At 44.3% G+C, this 13,011-nt stretch overlaps 1 protein-coding gene across 3 annotated transcripts in view; it reads right to left on the bottom strand.

The window, feature by feature from the left end:
- LOC102141277 (uncharacterized) overlaps positions 1-10,216 on the bottom strand; it is a 33,848-nt gene extending 23,632 nt beyond the window's left edge. For all 3 annotated transcript variants that reach the window (XM_005588597.5, XM_074026610.1, XM_074026611.1), the window contains exon 1: positions 10,063-10,216. In XM_005588597.5, coding sequence (XP_005588654.5) covers positions 10,063-10,065 — 3 coding nt within the window. In that variant the 5' untranslated portion in view covers positions 10,066-10,216. The remainder of the gene's footprint in view (positions 1-10,062) is intronic.
- Positions 10,217-13,011: the final 2,795 nt, after the last annotated feature.

Genomic DNA, 13,011 nt, shown 5'->3' with positions numbered 1-13,011 from the left:
ATTTATAACACTAAATACTCACATCAAAATGTTAGAAAGATCTGAATTTACTGACCTAATATCACAAAATAAAGTATGAGAAGCAAGAACAAACCAACTCTAAGCTAGCAGAACGTGAAAAATTACCAAAAGCAGCTCTGAACTGAAAGAGACTTAGATATGTAAAACTATACAAAAGATCAAGAAATCCAGGAGTTAAATTTTTGAAAAAAAATTGATAAGATAAACTACTGGCTAGATTAATGAAGAAAGAAGAACCAAATAAACACAATTAGAAATGACAAAGGGACATTACTACTGACCCCACAAAAATACAAATAACTATTGAAGTCTACTATGAACATCTCTATGCACACAAACAAGAAAATCTAATAGTAATAAGTAAATCCCTGGACAAATACATCCTGCCAAGACTGAACACAAATATATCCTGCCAAGACTCGACACAAAAGAAAATGAAGCCCTGAATAGGCCAATAACAAGCTCCAAAATTGGATTAGTAATATATAGCCTACCATCCAAAAAATGCTGCGCACCAGAGAAATTTGCAGCTGAAATCTGTAAGATGAACAAAGAGGAGCTGGTACCATTTCTGCTAAAAGTATTCCAAAAAAAATGAGAAGGAAATCTTTCCCAACTCATTATATTAGAACAGAATCATTCTGATACTAAAACCTGGCAAGATAAAATGGAAAAAGAAAACTTCAGGTAAGCCGGGCACAGTGGCTAGCCAGGAGTGGTGGCTCCCACCTGTAATCTCAGCTCTTTGGAGGCCAAGGCGGGCAGATCACCTGAGGTCGGGAGTTCAAAACTAGCCTGACCAACATGGAGAAACCCCATCTCTACTAAAAATACAAATTACCTTAAAAAAAAAAAATTATCGGCCGGGCGCGGTGGCTCAAGCCTGTAATCCCAGCACTTTGGGAGGCCGAGACGGGCGGATCACGAGGTCAGGAGTTCGAGACCATCCTGGCTAACACGGTGAAACCCCGTCTCTACTAAAAAATACAAAAAACTAGCCGGGCGAGGTGGCGGGCGCCTGTAGTCCCGGCTACTCGGGAGGCTGAGGCAGGAGAATGGCGTAAAAACCCGGGAGGCAGAGCTTGCAGTGAGCTGAGATCCGGCCACTGCACTCCAGCCTGGGCGACACAGCGAGACTCCGTCTCAAAAAAAAAAAAAAAAAAAAAAATTATCTGGGTGTGGTGGCGCATGCCTGTAATCCCAGCTACTTGAAAGGCTGAGGCAGGAGAATTGCTTGAACCTGGAGGAGGAGGTTGTGGTGAGCCGAGATTGCACCATTGCACTCCAGCCTGGGCAACAAGAATGAAACTCTGTCTCAAAAAAAAAGAAAGAAAACTTCAGGCCAATATCCTTCATAAACACTGATGTAAATATTCTTAGCAAGGTTGGGCGCAGTGGTTCATACCTGTAATCCCAGCACTTTGGGAAGCTGAGGCAGGTAGATCACAAGGTCAGGAGTTCAAGACCAGCCTGGCCAATTGATGAAGCCCCGTCTCTACTAAAAAAACAAAAAAAAATCGCCATTGCATTACAGCCTGGACGACAGAGCAAGACTCCGTCTAAAAAAAAAAATTAAGTGGGCGCAGTGGCGGTTGCCTGCAATCCCAGCTACTCAGGAGACTGAGTCAGGAGAATCGCTTGACCCCAGGAGGCAGAGGTTGCAGTGAGCCGAGACCGCACCACCGCACTCTGCCTAGGCAGCAGAGCCCTCTGTTTCCAAAAAAAAAAAAATCCTCAGCAAAATATTGGATAATCAAATCCAACAGCCAACAGCACGTCAAAAAGCTAATCCACTATGATCAAGTAGGCTTTATCTCTGGGATGTAAGACTGGTTCATCATAAACAAATCAATGTGATTTATTACATAAACATAATGAAAGACAAAAACCACAAGATTATCTCGATAAAAAAAAAAAAAAAAAAACCAAACTTTCAACAAAATTTAACATCGTTTATGTTAAAGCCCTCAACCAATTAGGCATTGAAGGTACCTACTTCAAAATAATGAATTATCTATGACAAACCCACAGCCAACATACTGAATGGACACAAGCTGGAAGCATTTCTCTTTAAAAAATGGCACGAGACAAGAGTGTCTTGTCTTACCACTCCTATTCAGCATAGAATTGGAAGTCCTGGCCACAGCAATCAGGTGAGAAAAAAAAAAAAAAAAGGCATCCAAATGGGAGGAGAAGTTGTCAAGCGATCTTTGTTTGTAGACAATATGATTCTGTATCTAGAAAAGACGATAGTTGTGACAGAAAAGCTCTTTAAACTGACAAACAACTGCAGAAAAGTTTCAGGATACAAAATAAATGTACAAAAATCAGTAGCATCCATGTACATCAACAATATCCGAGCTAAAAGCCAAATCAAAAACAAAAATCTCATTCACAACTGCCACAGAAAAATAATTATCTAGAAATACAGCTAACCAGAGAGGTGAAAGATCTCTATGACAAAAATAAAAAAACAAAACAAAACAAATTGTTTAAATAAGTCAGAGATGAAAAACAAATGGAAAATCATTTTATGCTCACGGATAGAAAAGACCAATATCATTAAAATGGCATACTGCCCAAAGAAATCTACAGATCTAATACTATTCCTATCAAACTACCAAAAATATTCTTAACAGAACCAAAATAATCTATTTTAAAATTCATATGGAGGGCTGGGCGCAGTGGCTCAAGCCTGTAATCCCAGCACTTTGGGAGGCCGAGACGGGCGGATCACAAGGTCAGGAGATCGAGACCATCCTGGCTAACACGGTGAAACCCCATCTCTACTAAAAAAAATACAAAAAACTAGCCGGAAGGCGGGCGCCTGTAGTCCCAGCTACTCGGGAGGCTGAGGCAGGAGAATGGCGTAAACCCGGGAGGCGGAGCTTGCAGTGAGCTGAGATCCGGCCACTGTACTCCAGCCTGGGAGACAGAGCGAGACTCCGTCTCAAAAAGAAAAAAAAAAAATTCATATGGAACAAAAAAAAGAGCCCAAATAGCCAAGGCAATCCTACACGAAAGGAACAGAGCTGGAGGCCTTACGTTACCAAACATTAAACCACAGGGCTACAGTAAAAAAAAGCAGTATGGTACTGGTACAAAAACAGGCTCAGCAACCAAAACAACAGATTAAAGAGCCCCAAAATTATTCTGTACACTTACAACCATCTGATCTTTGACAAAGCTGACAACAGGAATTTGAGAAAAATTCCTTATTTAATAAATTTTGCTGGAATAACTAGCTAGCACTACGTAGAAGATTGAAACTAGACCCCTCTCTCACACCATATGTAAAAATCAACTCAAGATTGATTAGGCCAGGCACCGTGGCTCACGCCAATAATCCCAGCACTTTGGGAAGCCAAGGCAGGAAGATCGGCTGAGGTCAGGAGTTCGAGACCAGCCTGGCCAATATGGTGAAACTCCATCTCTACTAAAAATACAAAAATTAGCCGGGCGTGATGGTGGGCACCTGTAATCCCAGCTACTCAGGAGGCTGAGGCAGGAGAATTGCTTGAACCTGGGAGGTGGAGATTGCAGGGAGGTGGAGGATGCGGAGAGCCAAGATCGTGCCACCACACTGCAGTCCGGCAACAGAGCAAGACTCCATCTCGGCAAAAAACAAAAAGAAAAGGTAAGCAAAAGATATCAACAGATTACTTTTCAAAAAAAGACATACATGTGGTTAACAAGCACATAAAAAATTGCTCATCACTAATCATTAGAGAAATGCAAACAAAAACCACAATGAGGCATTATCTCACACAAATCTGAATGGCTATTATTCAAAACTCAAAAAAAATCACAGATGCTGGTAAGGTTTCAAAGGGAATGTTTATACACTGCTAGTGGGAGTGAGAATTAGTTCAATCATTGTGAAAAGCAATGTAGTGATGTATCATATAAGTAAAAACAAATTACCATTTGACCCAGCAACCTCATAATTGGGTATATACCCAAAGAAATATAAATTATTCCGTCATAACACATGCACATGCATGTTCATTGCAGCACTATTCACAATAGCAAAGACATGAAATCAACCTAAATGCCTGTCCATAGTAGACTGGATAAAGAAAATATGGTATGGGCAGGTATGGTGGCTCATGCCTCTAATCCAACACTTCGGGAAGTCAAAGCTGGTGGATTACCAGAGCTCAGGAGTTTGAGAGCAGCCTGAGCAACATGGCAAAACCTCATGTCTACAAAAAATAGAAAAAGAAAAAATTAGTGGGTGTGGTGGTATGTGACTGAAGTCCCAGATACCTAGGGGGCTGAGGTAGGAGGACTGCTTGAGCTCAGGAGATTGAGGCTTCATTGAGCCTAGATCACGCCACTCCATTTCAGCCTGGGTGAAAGAGTAAGACCCTTTCTTCAAATATAAATAAAATAAAAGATTCAATAAAAACAAAATATGGTACACAAGCATCATAGAATACTATGTGGCGGAAGGAAGGAAGGAAGGAAGGAAGGAAGGAAGGAAGGAAGGAAGGGAGGGAGGGAGGGAGGGAGGACGGGAGGACGGAAGGAAGGAAGGAAGGAAGGAAGGAAGGAAGGAAGGAAGGAAGGAAGGAAGGAAGGAAGGAAGGAAGGAAGGAAGGAAGGAAGGAAGGAAAGAAAATCGGAGGACGGGAGGACGGGAGGACGGGAGGACGGAAGGAAGGAAGGAAGGAAGGAAGGAAGGAAGGAAGGAAGGAAGGAAGGAAGGAAGGAAGGAAGGAAGGAAGGAAAGAAAATCACGTCCTTTGTAGCAACATGGATGGAGCTAGAGACCAGTATTCTTAGAAAACTAATGTAGAGATAGTAATCCCAGCACTTTGGGAGGCCGAGGTGGGTGGATCACCTCAGGTCAGGAGTTTGAGACCAGCCTGGCCAACATGGTGAAACCCTGTCTCTACAAAACTACAAAAATTAGCTGGGTGTGGTGGCAGTCGCATGTAATCCTAGCTGCTTGGGAGGCTGAGGCAGGAGAATCGCTTGAAACCAGGGAGGTGGAGGTTGCAGTGAGCCGAGATTGTGCCACTGCACTCTAGCCTGGGAGACAGAGCAAGACTCTGTTTCAAAAAACAATAATAATAAATAAATTCATGTTACCATTTATAAGTAACAGCTAAATAATAAGAATGCATAGACACAAAGAGAACAATAAATACTGAGGTATAGTTCATGGTGCATGATGGGAGGACAAAAAAGATCAGAAAAAATACCTGTTTGGTGCAATTTTTAGTATCTCAGTGACAATATAATCTGCACACCAAACTCCTATGACACAATTTTACCTATATAACAAACCTGCATGTGTACTCAGGAACAAAAAATAAAAGTTAAAAGGAAAAAAAATCCATGAGTTTGGGAGAGTGCAATGTAGGAGGTAGGACTGGTTTGTACTACAGCTCACGGCCCAGGTGTGACTCTACTCTAATTTATTTCTGCATTCATGCAGGCCGATGAGATTATGGACAGGTGGTCCAGAACCCTAGGTTGGTGGAGAAAACAGGTTACTGCTGCAGATTCAGTGTCTGGGGGTGAGGATATGCCAGGAGACTTGTAGACATTTGTGGGCCAAAAAAAATTAGGATCAAAAATGCTGTGGTGAAATTCCTGAGGGTGGTGTCCAGCCCTAGGAGTGGTATAGACACCTCAAAGCTAGTGGGTGTGTTTGTGAGTGGGTAGAAATCTTGTGCTGACAGCTGTGGAAGAAGGGAATCTGCCATCAGAGCTTCTTTCCTTTAAGTTTTCAGTCCTCTCTCACCCTGGGAGGAGACCTAGAATCACAAAACAATGGGCACTGTGACAGAAAAGCAGAGCCTCCCAGAGTTTCGTTCCAGGCCAGGCCTCTGTGGTATCTTTCCTCTGGCACCAAATCCGTAGAGTTTACTGAACACCAAGATTCTCCAACATCAACTCATTGTCTAAAATTTGCATTCTGACACCACCCATTCAGCACAGACCCTGATTCAGGACTCAGTCGCACAGTATTCTCCTTACTGCAGATGTCAGTAACAAACTCAGTGAATCCATCTACACTCCTGAGCTACTGTTTAAAAATTGGGGACTCCCACAACCTCCCTCAAGTTCAATGATTTGATAGAGCCACTAACAGAACAAGCAAAACAACATAGTTATGTTGACCAGTTAATTATAAAAGATACAACTCAGAAAAAGCAAAATGGAATAAATGTATAGGACAAAAAAAAAAAAAAATGGGTGGGGAAAGATGAAGCACATAGGTAATCCAGGTAAATAGCTGTGATTAATAAAATTCTCCATCCTTTGTGTGCTCCAGAAACAGTTTATGGAAAGAAACACCTTTTCCATTATAACTTAGATGGTGCCCTTTTTTTACCGATCACATAGCCAGACACAAACTCTGCACATTTTCTTCTTTTACTCATATAAAAATCAGCTAAATTTGCCCAGGCACGGTGGCTTATGCCTGTAATCCCAGCACTTTGGGAGGCCGAGGTTGGTGGATCACCTGAGGTCAGGAGTTCAAGACCAGCCTGGCCAACATGGTGCAACCCTGTCTCTACAAAAATGCAAAACATTTAGCCAGACATGATGGCTGGTGCCTGTAATCCCAGCTATTCAGGAGGCTGAGGCAGGAGAATCACTTGAACGCAGGAATCGGAGGTTGCAGTGAGCCGAGATCATGCCATTGTACTCCAGCCTGGGCGACAGAGTGAGACTCCATCTCAAAAGATCTAAACTCTAGTTATTTCATCCTCAATTTGCCATTTCCCTCACACCTTCTTTTTAATCTGTTTGTTCCTCCTTATGAAAGAAAGTCCTTGTCTGCCTAAGCTTTGCAATCCTTAAAGATATTGTTAGTACTTCCTCCTGTTGCAATATTCCTTTGGAATTTTTTTTTTTTTTTTTTTTTTTTTGAGACGGAGTCTCGCTCTGTCACCCAGGCTGGAGTGCAGTGGCTGGATCTCAGCTCACTGCAAGCTCCGCCTCCCGGGTTCACGCCATTCTCCTGCCTCAGCCTCCCGACTAGCTGGGACTACAGGCGCCTGCCACCTCGCCCGGCTAAGTTTTTGTATTTTTAGTAGAGACGGGGTTTCACTGTGTTAGCCAGGATGGTCTCGATCTCCTGACCTCGTGATCCGCCCGTCTCGGCCTCCCAAAGTGCTGGGATTACAGGCTTGAGCCACCGCGCCCGGCCGGAATTTCTTTTTTTTTAACATAAATCTAACTTTGTTTATATTTCACAAAGTCTAGAAACTATCTCATAATAACAACTTCGTCTTCAGCAAGAACGTCTGAGACCCCTTCTATTTTAACCTTAACTGCCTGTGGATCCCCAGCTTTCCAGGGCTCCATAACTTCTCTCAGGATAAAAGCTTTTTTCATGGCTGGGACATCTGCAGGGGCGGCTCCCCAGAAATAATTAACTGGGCCTTTAATAACCTTTTTTTGCAGGCTCAATATTAGCCTTAGCTTAGAGTCACTGGGCTCAAGTTTTAATTTCTATGACAGAGTTACTCACTTGGTTTTTTTATTTCACTATTTCTCTACCCACTTAGAGAATCCAGGGGGCAGAAATTATTTCTGTGTTTTTTTATCAGCATCTGATTGGCTTAACAGCAATGTGTCTCTAAGAAATAGAAGCTGAGTTGGGTGAAGACAATTTTAATGTCTTTGAAAAAGAAGTACAACAGGAGACTCCTCTCAGCCCTGGGGCAGCCACCTTCTTTCTTAAGAGGCTATACTCCATAACTCAGGTTGTGATATAAGGAAAAAAAAAAGACCCAGTAGCTGATATTCACTAGACACTCCAGCAGATATAGCCATGGTGCGTATCTTGGTTTATCCCCAGAAAATACTGAAGCCCAGGACCAAGAACAAAACTACAAAACTACAGGGTGGGTGAAGACGTCTCACTTCATAGTTTCCAAAGGGAAACTTTGACCCAAAAACATTCTGATAAGATCTCTGTGCCTATACAAGATAAAAGCAAAGAGGAACAATTTTTTTTTTCACACTACAGCGTCAGGGAATTATACTTTGCTTTCTTCTCATGGAAAGTATTTACAAAAGAAAACAAATATTTTAAAAGTGCCATCCAATGTGTTGTCAAAAATGATTAATTAAAACATGGTATAAAAAATGTAAATTGAAGGATGAATAATTGATAATGTGAATTAGAGAGGGAAAACTGGCATTCGGGAATGTCAGAATAAACTGAAAATTTAGTATTTTATTATTTACTATTTTTGCAAGCCACAGTTAGGCTGAAGAAATGATGGGGGTGGGGGGACGGTGGTCGGTAAAACTTGAGACTCTGCTTGGGACACATGTAAAAAACGCTGCGGAAAAGGCCGGGCGCGGCTCACGCCTGTAATCTCCACACTTCGAGAGGCCAAGGCAGGCGGATCATCTGAGGTTAGGACTTCAAGACCAGCCTAGCCCACGTGAAACCTCCTCTCTACTAAAAATACAATAATTAGCCAGGCATGGTGGCGGGTTCCTGTAATCCCAGCTACTCGGGAGGATGAGACAGGGGAATAGCTTGAACCTGGGAGGCGGAGGTTGCAATGAGCAGAAATCTCGCGCCTGCACTCTAGCCTGGGCGACAGAGTGAAACTCCTTCTCAAAAAAAAAAAAAAAAAAAGGAAAAAAAAAAATCAGCGGAAAATTAATCTCCTGTGGCTTGTGAAAATAATTAAGTGGCAGGCAACTAGACTGAGGTGGCTCTAGTCCCTGGATTTCGACTTTAAAGAAATTTAACTCAAATACATGTTTTGTTTTGTTTTTTGAGATGGAGTTTCGTTATTGTTGCCCAGGCTGGAGTGCAATGGCGCAATCTCGGCTCACCGCACCATCCACCTCCTGGGTTCAAGCGATTCTCCTGCCTCAGCCTTCCGAGTAGCTGGGATTACAGGCATGCACTACCATGCCCGACTAATTTTGTATTTTTAGTAGAGACGGGGTTTCTCCATGTTGGTAAGGCTGGTCTCCAACTCCCGACCTCAGGTGATCCGCCTGCCTGGGCTTCCCAAAGCGCTGGGATTACAGGAGTGAGCCACTGCGCCTGGCCTCAAATGCGTGTTTTTATAAATTACTAAATTGGGGGAAACAAAATTGAGGCTTAGCCAACTATAAACTACCAATTAACCTCTGCTTACATAACAAGGAAATTCCCACCTTGATCGCACAAATTAAGAAACTATGCAACTGTACCTAACCAATTATTGTATTTGATTTTCTTTATCGCACCTTATAAAAGTTTTTTCTTCAAGTCCCTGCTATGGACGACAAATGACAAACATAGCTGGGTACTCTACAAATTTTTTTTTTTTTTTTTTGAGACGGAGTCTCACTCTGTCGCCAGGCTGGAGTGCAGTGGTGGCATCTCGGCTCACTGCAACCTGACTTCCTGGTTCAAGCGATTCTCCTGCCTCAGCCTCCAGAGTAGCTGGGATTAAAGGCACGTGACACCACGCCCGGCTAATTTTTGTGTTTGTAGTAGGGGCGGGGTTTCACCATATTGGCCAGAATGGTCTCGATCTCCTGACATCGTGATCCACCCGCCTCGGCCTCCCAAAGTGCTGGGATTACAGGCGTGAGCCACCACGCCCGGATTTGTGAATCACTATTTAATTAAATTCTTTAATGTTTTTGCGGTGACTTCTGTACATTTTTAATAAGAGAAAAGAGAGACTCAGAACCCCACAGACCAAAGCTCTTCCCATTCACGAACCCCGCACCCCGGGTCAGGATTCTCCCCTGTCTACCCTCCCGTGGTCCCTGCACAATCTCGGGAGACGCGGCGCTGCAGATGCTGAGCTGCCGAGAGACGGCTCCAGGCCAGGGCAGTCACTGTGCAGGGAAAACAGAGGACGCCCCGGGGTCCCGGCTGTCAGGGCAGCCGCCATCTTATGGCTGAGGGGGACTGAGGCCGAACTAGCCAAGGAAAACTCGGGCTGATTGTGGAGCTGACTGCGAAGAGGCCCGAGTCCCGCCACAGCCACTTCCCACCGGTTCCCACTAGCCCCTTCCCCTCTCCCGGGATGTCGGACCCGGCACTCTCACCATTTCTAGGCTTCCAGGGGGACCTGGCGTCTTAGCTGGGGATCTCCCAACGCCTGCAGGTCACAGGGCCACAGAGGCTGGGCCTCTAGGAGAAGAGGACACAGACCAGGGAAGACGAGACCTGCAGCTCTGACTGAAGCGAGAGACAAAGTCCCCGCCAAACCCGGAAGCCGCCCTGTCCGCTCCAGCTTCGTGTCTGATTGGACGGTTTCCAGCCCAGCGCCCCTGATTGGGTAACGTTTAAGGCCCCGCCCCTTTAGACCCTGAGTGACAGGAGACGTGATCTGATGCTAGACTGAATGAAGAGTGACAGCCTAAGATGCAGCCTTTTCAGGCAGGGCTTCCTCCCTGAGATAAGCCAGGCCCGACCCAGGGGTATTTGAATTTAACCTTGTGTGTAAGGTCATATGCGTTTATACATAATACATTATATGACGGAGCGCGGTGACTCACGCCTGTAGTCCCAGCTACTCGGGAGGCTGAGGCAGGAGAATCGCTTGAACCCGGGAGGCAGAGGTTGCAGTGAGTCGAGATCGCACCACTGCACTCCAGTCTGGGCGACAGAGTAAGACTGTCTCAAAAAAATAAAGAAAAAAATACGCTATATGGTTATTCACGAAAAAAAAAAAAATAACAATTATTTTAAAATTTCAGCTTTCCTGACCTTCCTGGCTTCTGGTTTTTTGATCAGGCAGCCTGAGATTTTAAGAAGGAGGTAATCATGGCCGGGTGCAGTGGCTGACACTTGTAATCCCACCCCTTTGGGAGGCCGAGGCTGGCAGATCACCTGAGATCAGGAGTTCGAGACCAGCCTGACCAATATGATGAAACTCTGCCTCTACTAAAAATACAAAAATTAGCCCGGTGTGGTGGCGGGTGCCTGTGATCCCAGCTACTTGCGAGGCTGAGATAGGTGAACCCAGGAGGCGGAAGTTGCATTCAGCCGAGATCCCTTTGAACTCCAGCCCGGGCAACAAGAGCAAAACTAAACTCCGTCAAAACAAAAAAGAGGCAATCTTCTAAAATAGAATGTGAGCCAAATGTGAATTTTAAATTTTCTAGTAGCCAAACTTTAAAAAGAAAGAAGAAACAGGTCAAACTGACTGTAACCCAACATATCCAAAATATTACTATATGAGCAATGTGTAATTATTAATATAGCATGTATATAGATGGAACTATATCATTGGAACCAAGTCTGGAATTTTTTGGGGGGGAAATTTTTTTGAGATGGAGTTTCGCTTTTGTTGCCCAGGCTGGCGTGCAATGGCACGAACTTGGTTCTCCGCCTCCTGGATTCAAGCAATTATCCTGCCTCAGCCTCCTGAGTAGCTGGGATTACAGGCATCTGCCACCATGCCCAGCTAATTTTTGTATTTTTAGTAGAAACGGGGTTTCTCCATGTTGGTCAGACTGGTCTGGAACTCCCTACCTCAGTTGATCCACCCATTTCGGCCTCCCAAAGTGCTGGGATTACAGGCGTGAGCCACCGCACATGGGCTACTAAGTCTGTTTTTTGCCTTTCCAGCACATCACAGTGTAGACCGAGTCACATTCCAGACACTCAGGAGCCACACATGAAGTGTGCCTCTGATGTTATGCAGGTGAAGGGCCTGAACAAATTTATTCTGCCAGTGTGAAGGAAGGGCCTCTTCCTAACAACATCTCTCTTCAGTTTCGAAGTTGGAAAAGATAGTGGCCGTAGAAAGAGCAGAGGGCAGCAGGAATAAATTAACCACAAGTAGCCCACCTTCCTTCCAGAGATCAGAAAGGGAACAAAGGATGATAGGTCTGGAGGAGAAGAAAACTCTAAGTCTTCATATCTGTACATACTCTTGACTTGCAATGTTTATATATAGAGAAAATAGATTAAAAGCAAACACATTTTGCTATTTGGCCTTGAACGTAATCATTAGGCCTCCTGGATTCACGTGATTCTCGTGCCTCAGCCTCCGGAATACCTGGGATTACAGTCGTGTACCACCATACTCAGCTAAATTTTTTGTATTTTTAGTAGAGATGCGGTTTTGCCATGTAAGCCAGGCTGGTCTTGAGCTCCTGGCCTCAAGTGATCCGCCCACCTCACCCTCCCAAAGTGCTGGAATTACGGGCATAAGCCACTGTGCCTGGCTATTATATATTTTTACATTTATGGTTTAGGTGATGTGTCCTTCTTCTCTGTCAGGCCCCTGCCAAAATGTGGGATGCTGACATATCCCTGGACCTAGCACCTAGGTAATGTGACTCTTGTATTTCACGTAGGCCCCACGTATTTTGAGTACTGTGACATATGACTAGACCAAACACCTAGAAGATGGGAGGCACCTGTCTATGCCCTGTAAACAGGGTGTTAGCCCTACCATTCTCAAGAGCCTCATGACATATCTCTGTATTCATCACCTAGGAGATGTGACTCTCCTCTGCTGCCTGCATCCTGCCAACAGGAAAGATTGTGACATAACATTTGACTCCGCAACAAGGGTGATGTGTTTTCTTTTCCTGGGTCCTGTTCACAGGGAGTCTTGTGACATATCACTGGGCACAGCACCCACGTGCTGTGACTCTGCTGCCTGTGCCCCCGTTTCAGAACAGGAATGTAACGTATCTCTGGCCAAGCACCCAGGTGACATGACTCTTCTTTCTAGTTTCTGCCGTGAGAAAAGATTGTGACGTATCTCTGGCCCAGCACCAAAATGATGTGACTCTCTTGCTCACATACTCTATGCACAGGTGGGATTGTAAAATATATATATATTTTTAGCTCATAGGTGAGATAACTCTCATACCTCAAATCAACAAATAGGGGACATACTGTCTTTCAAAGCTAGGCTTAGGGAAATACATAAGATTCTGGGTCTCCTCCTTGTATGAAGGTCATAGTGGACTACCACTCTCGTATATCATATAAACCCTTGGTGGTACAGAGAGTGTCATGGCAGGGCCCAGCAC

Source organism: Macaca fascicularis, chromosome 19 (genome assembly GCF_037993035.2).
Source record: "Macaca fascicularis isolate 582-1 chromosome 19, T2T-MFA8v1.1".
Classification (NCBI taxonomy): Eukaryota; Metazoa; Chordata; class Mammalia; order Primates; family Cercopithecidae; genus Macaca; species Macaca fascicularis.
This window is presented reverse-complemented; position numbering and strand designations above follow the sequence as displayed.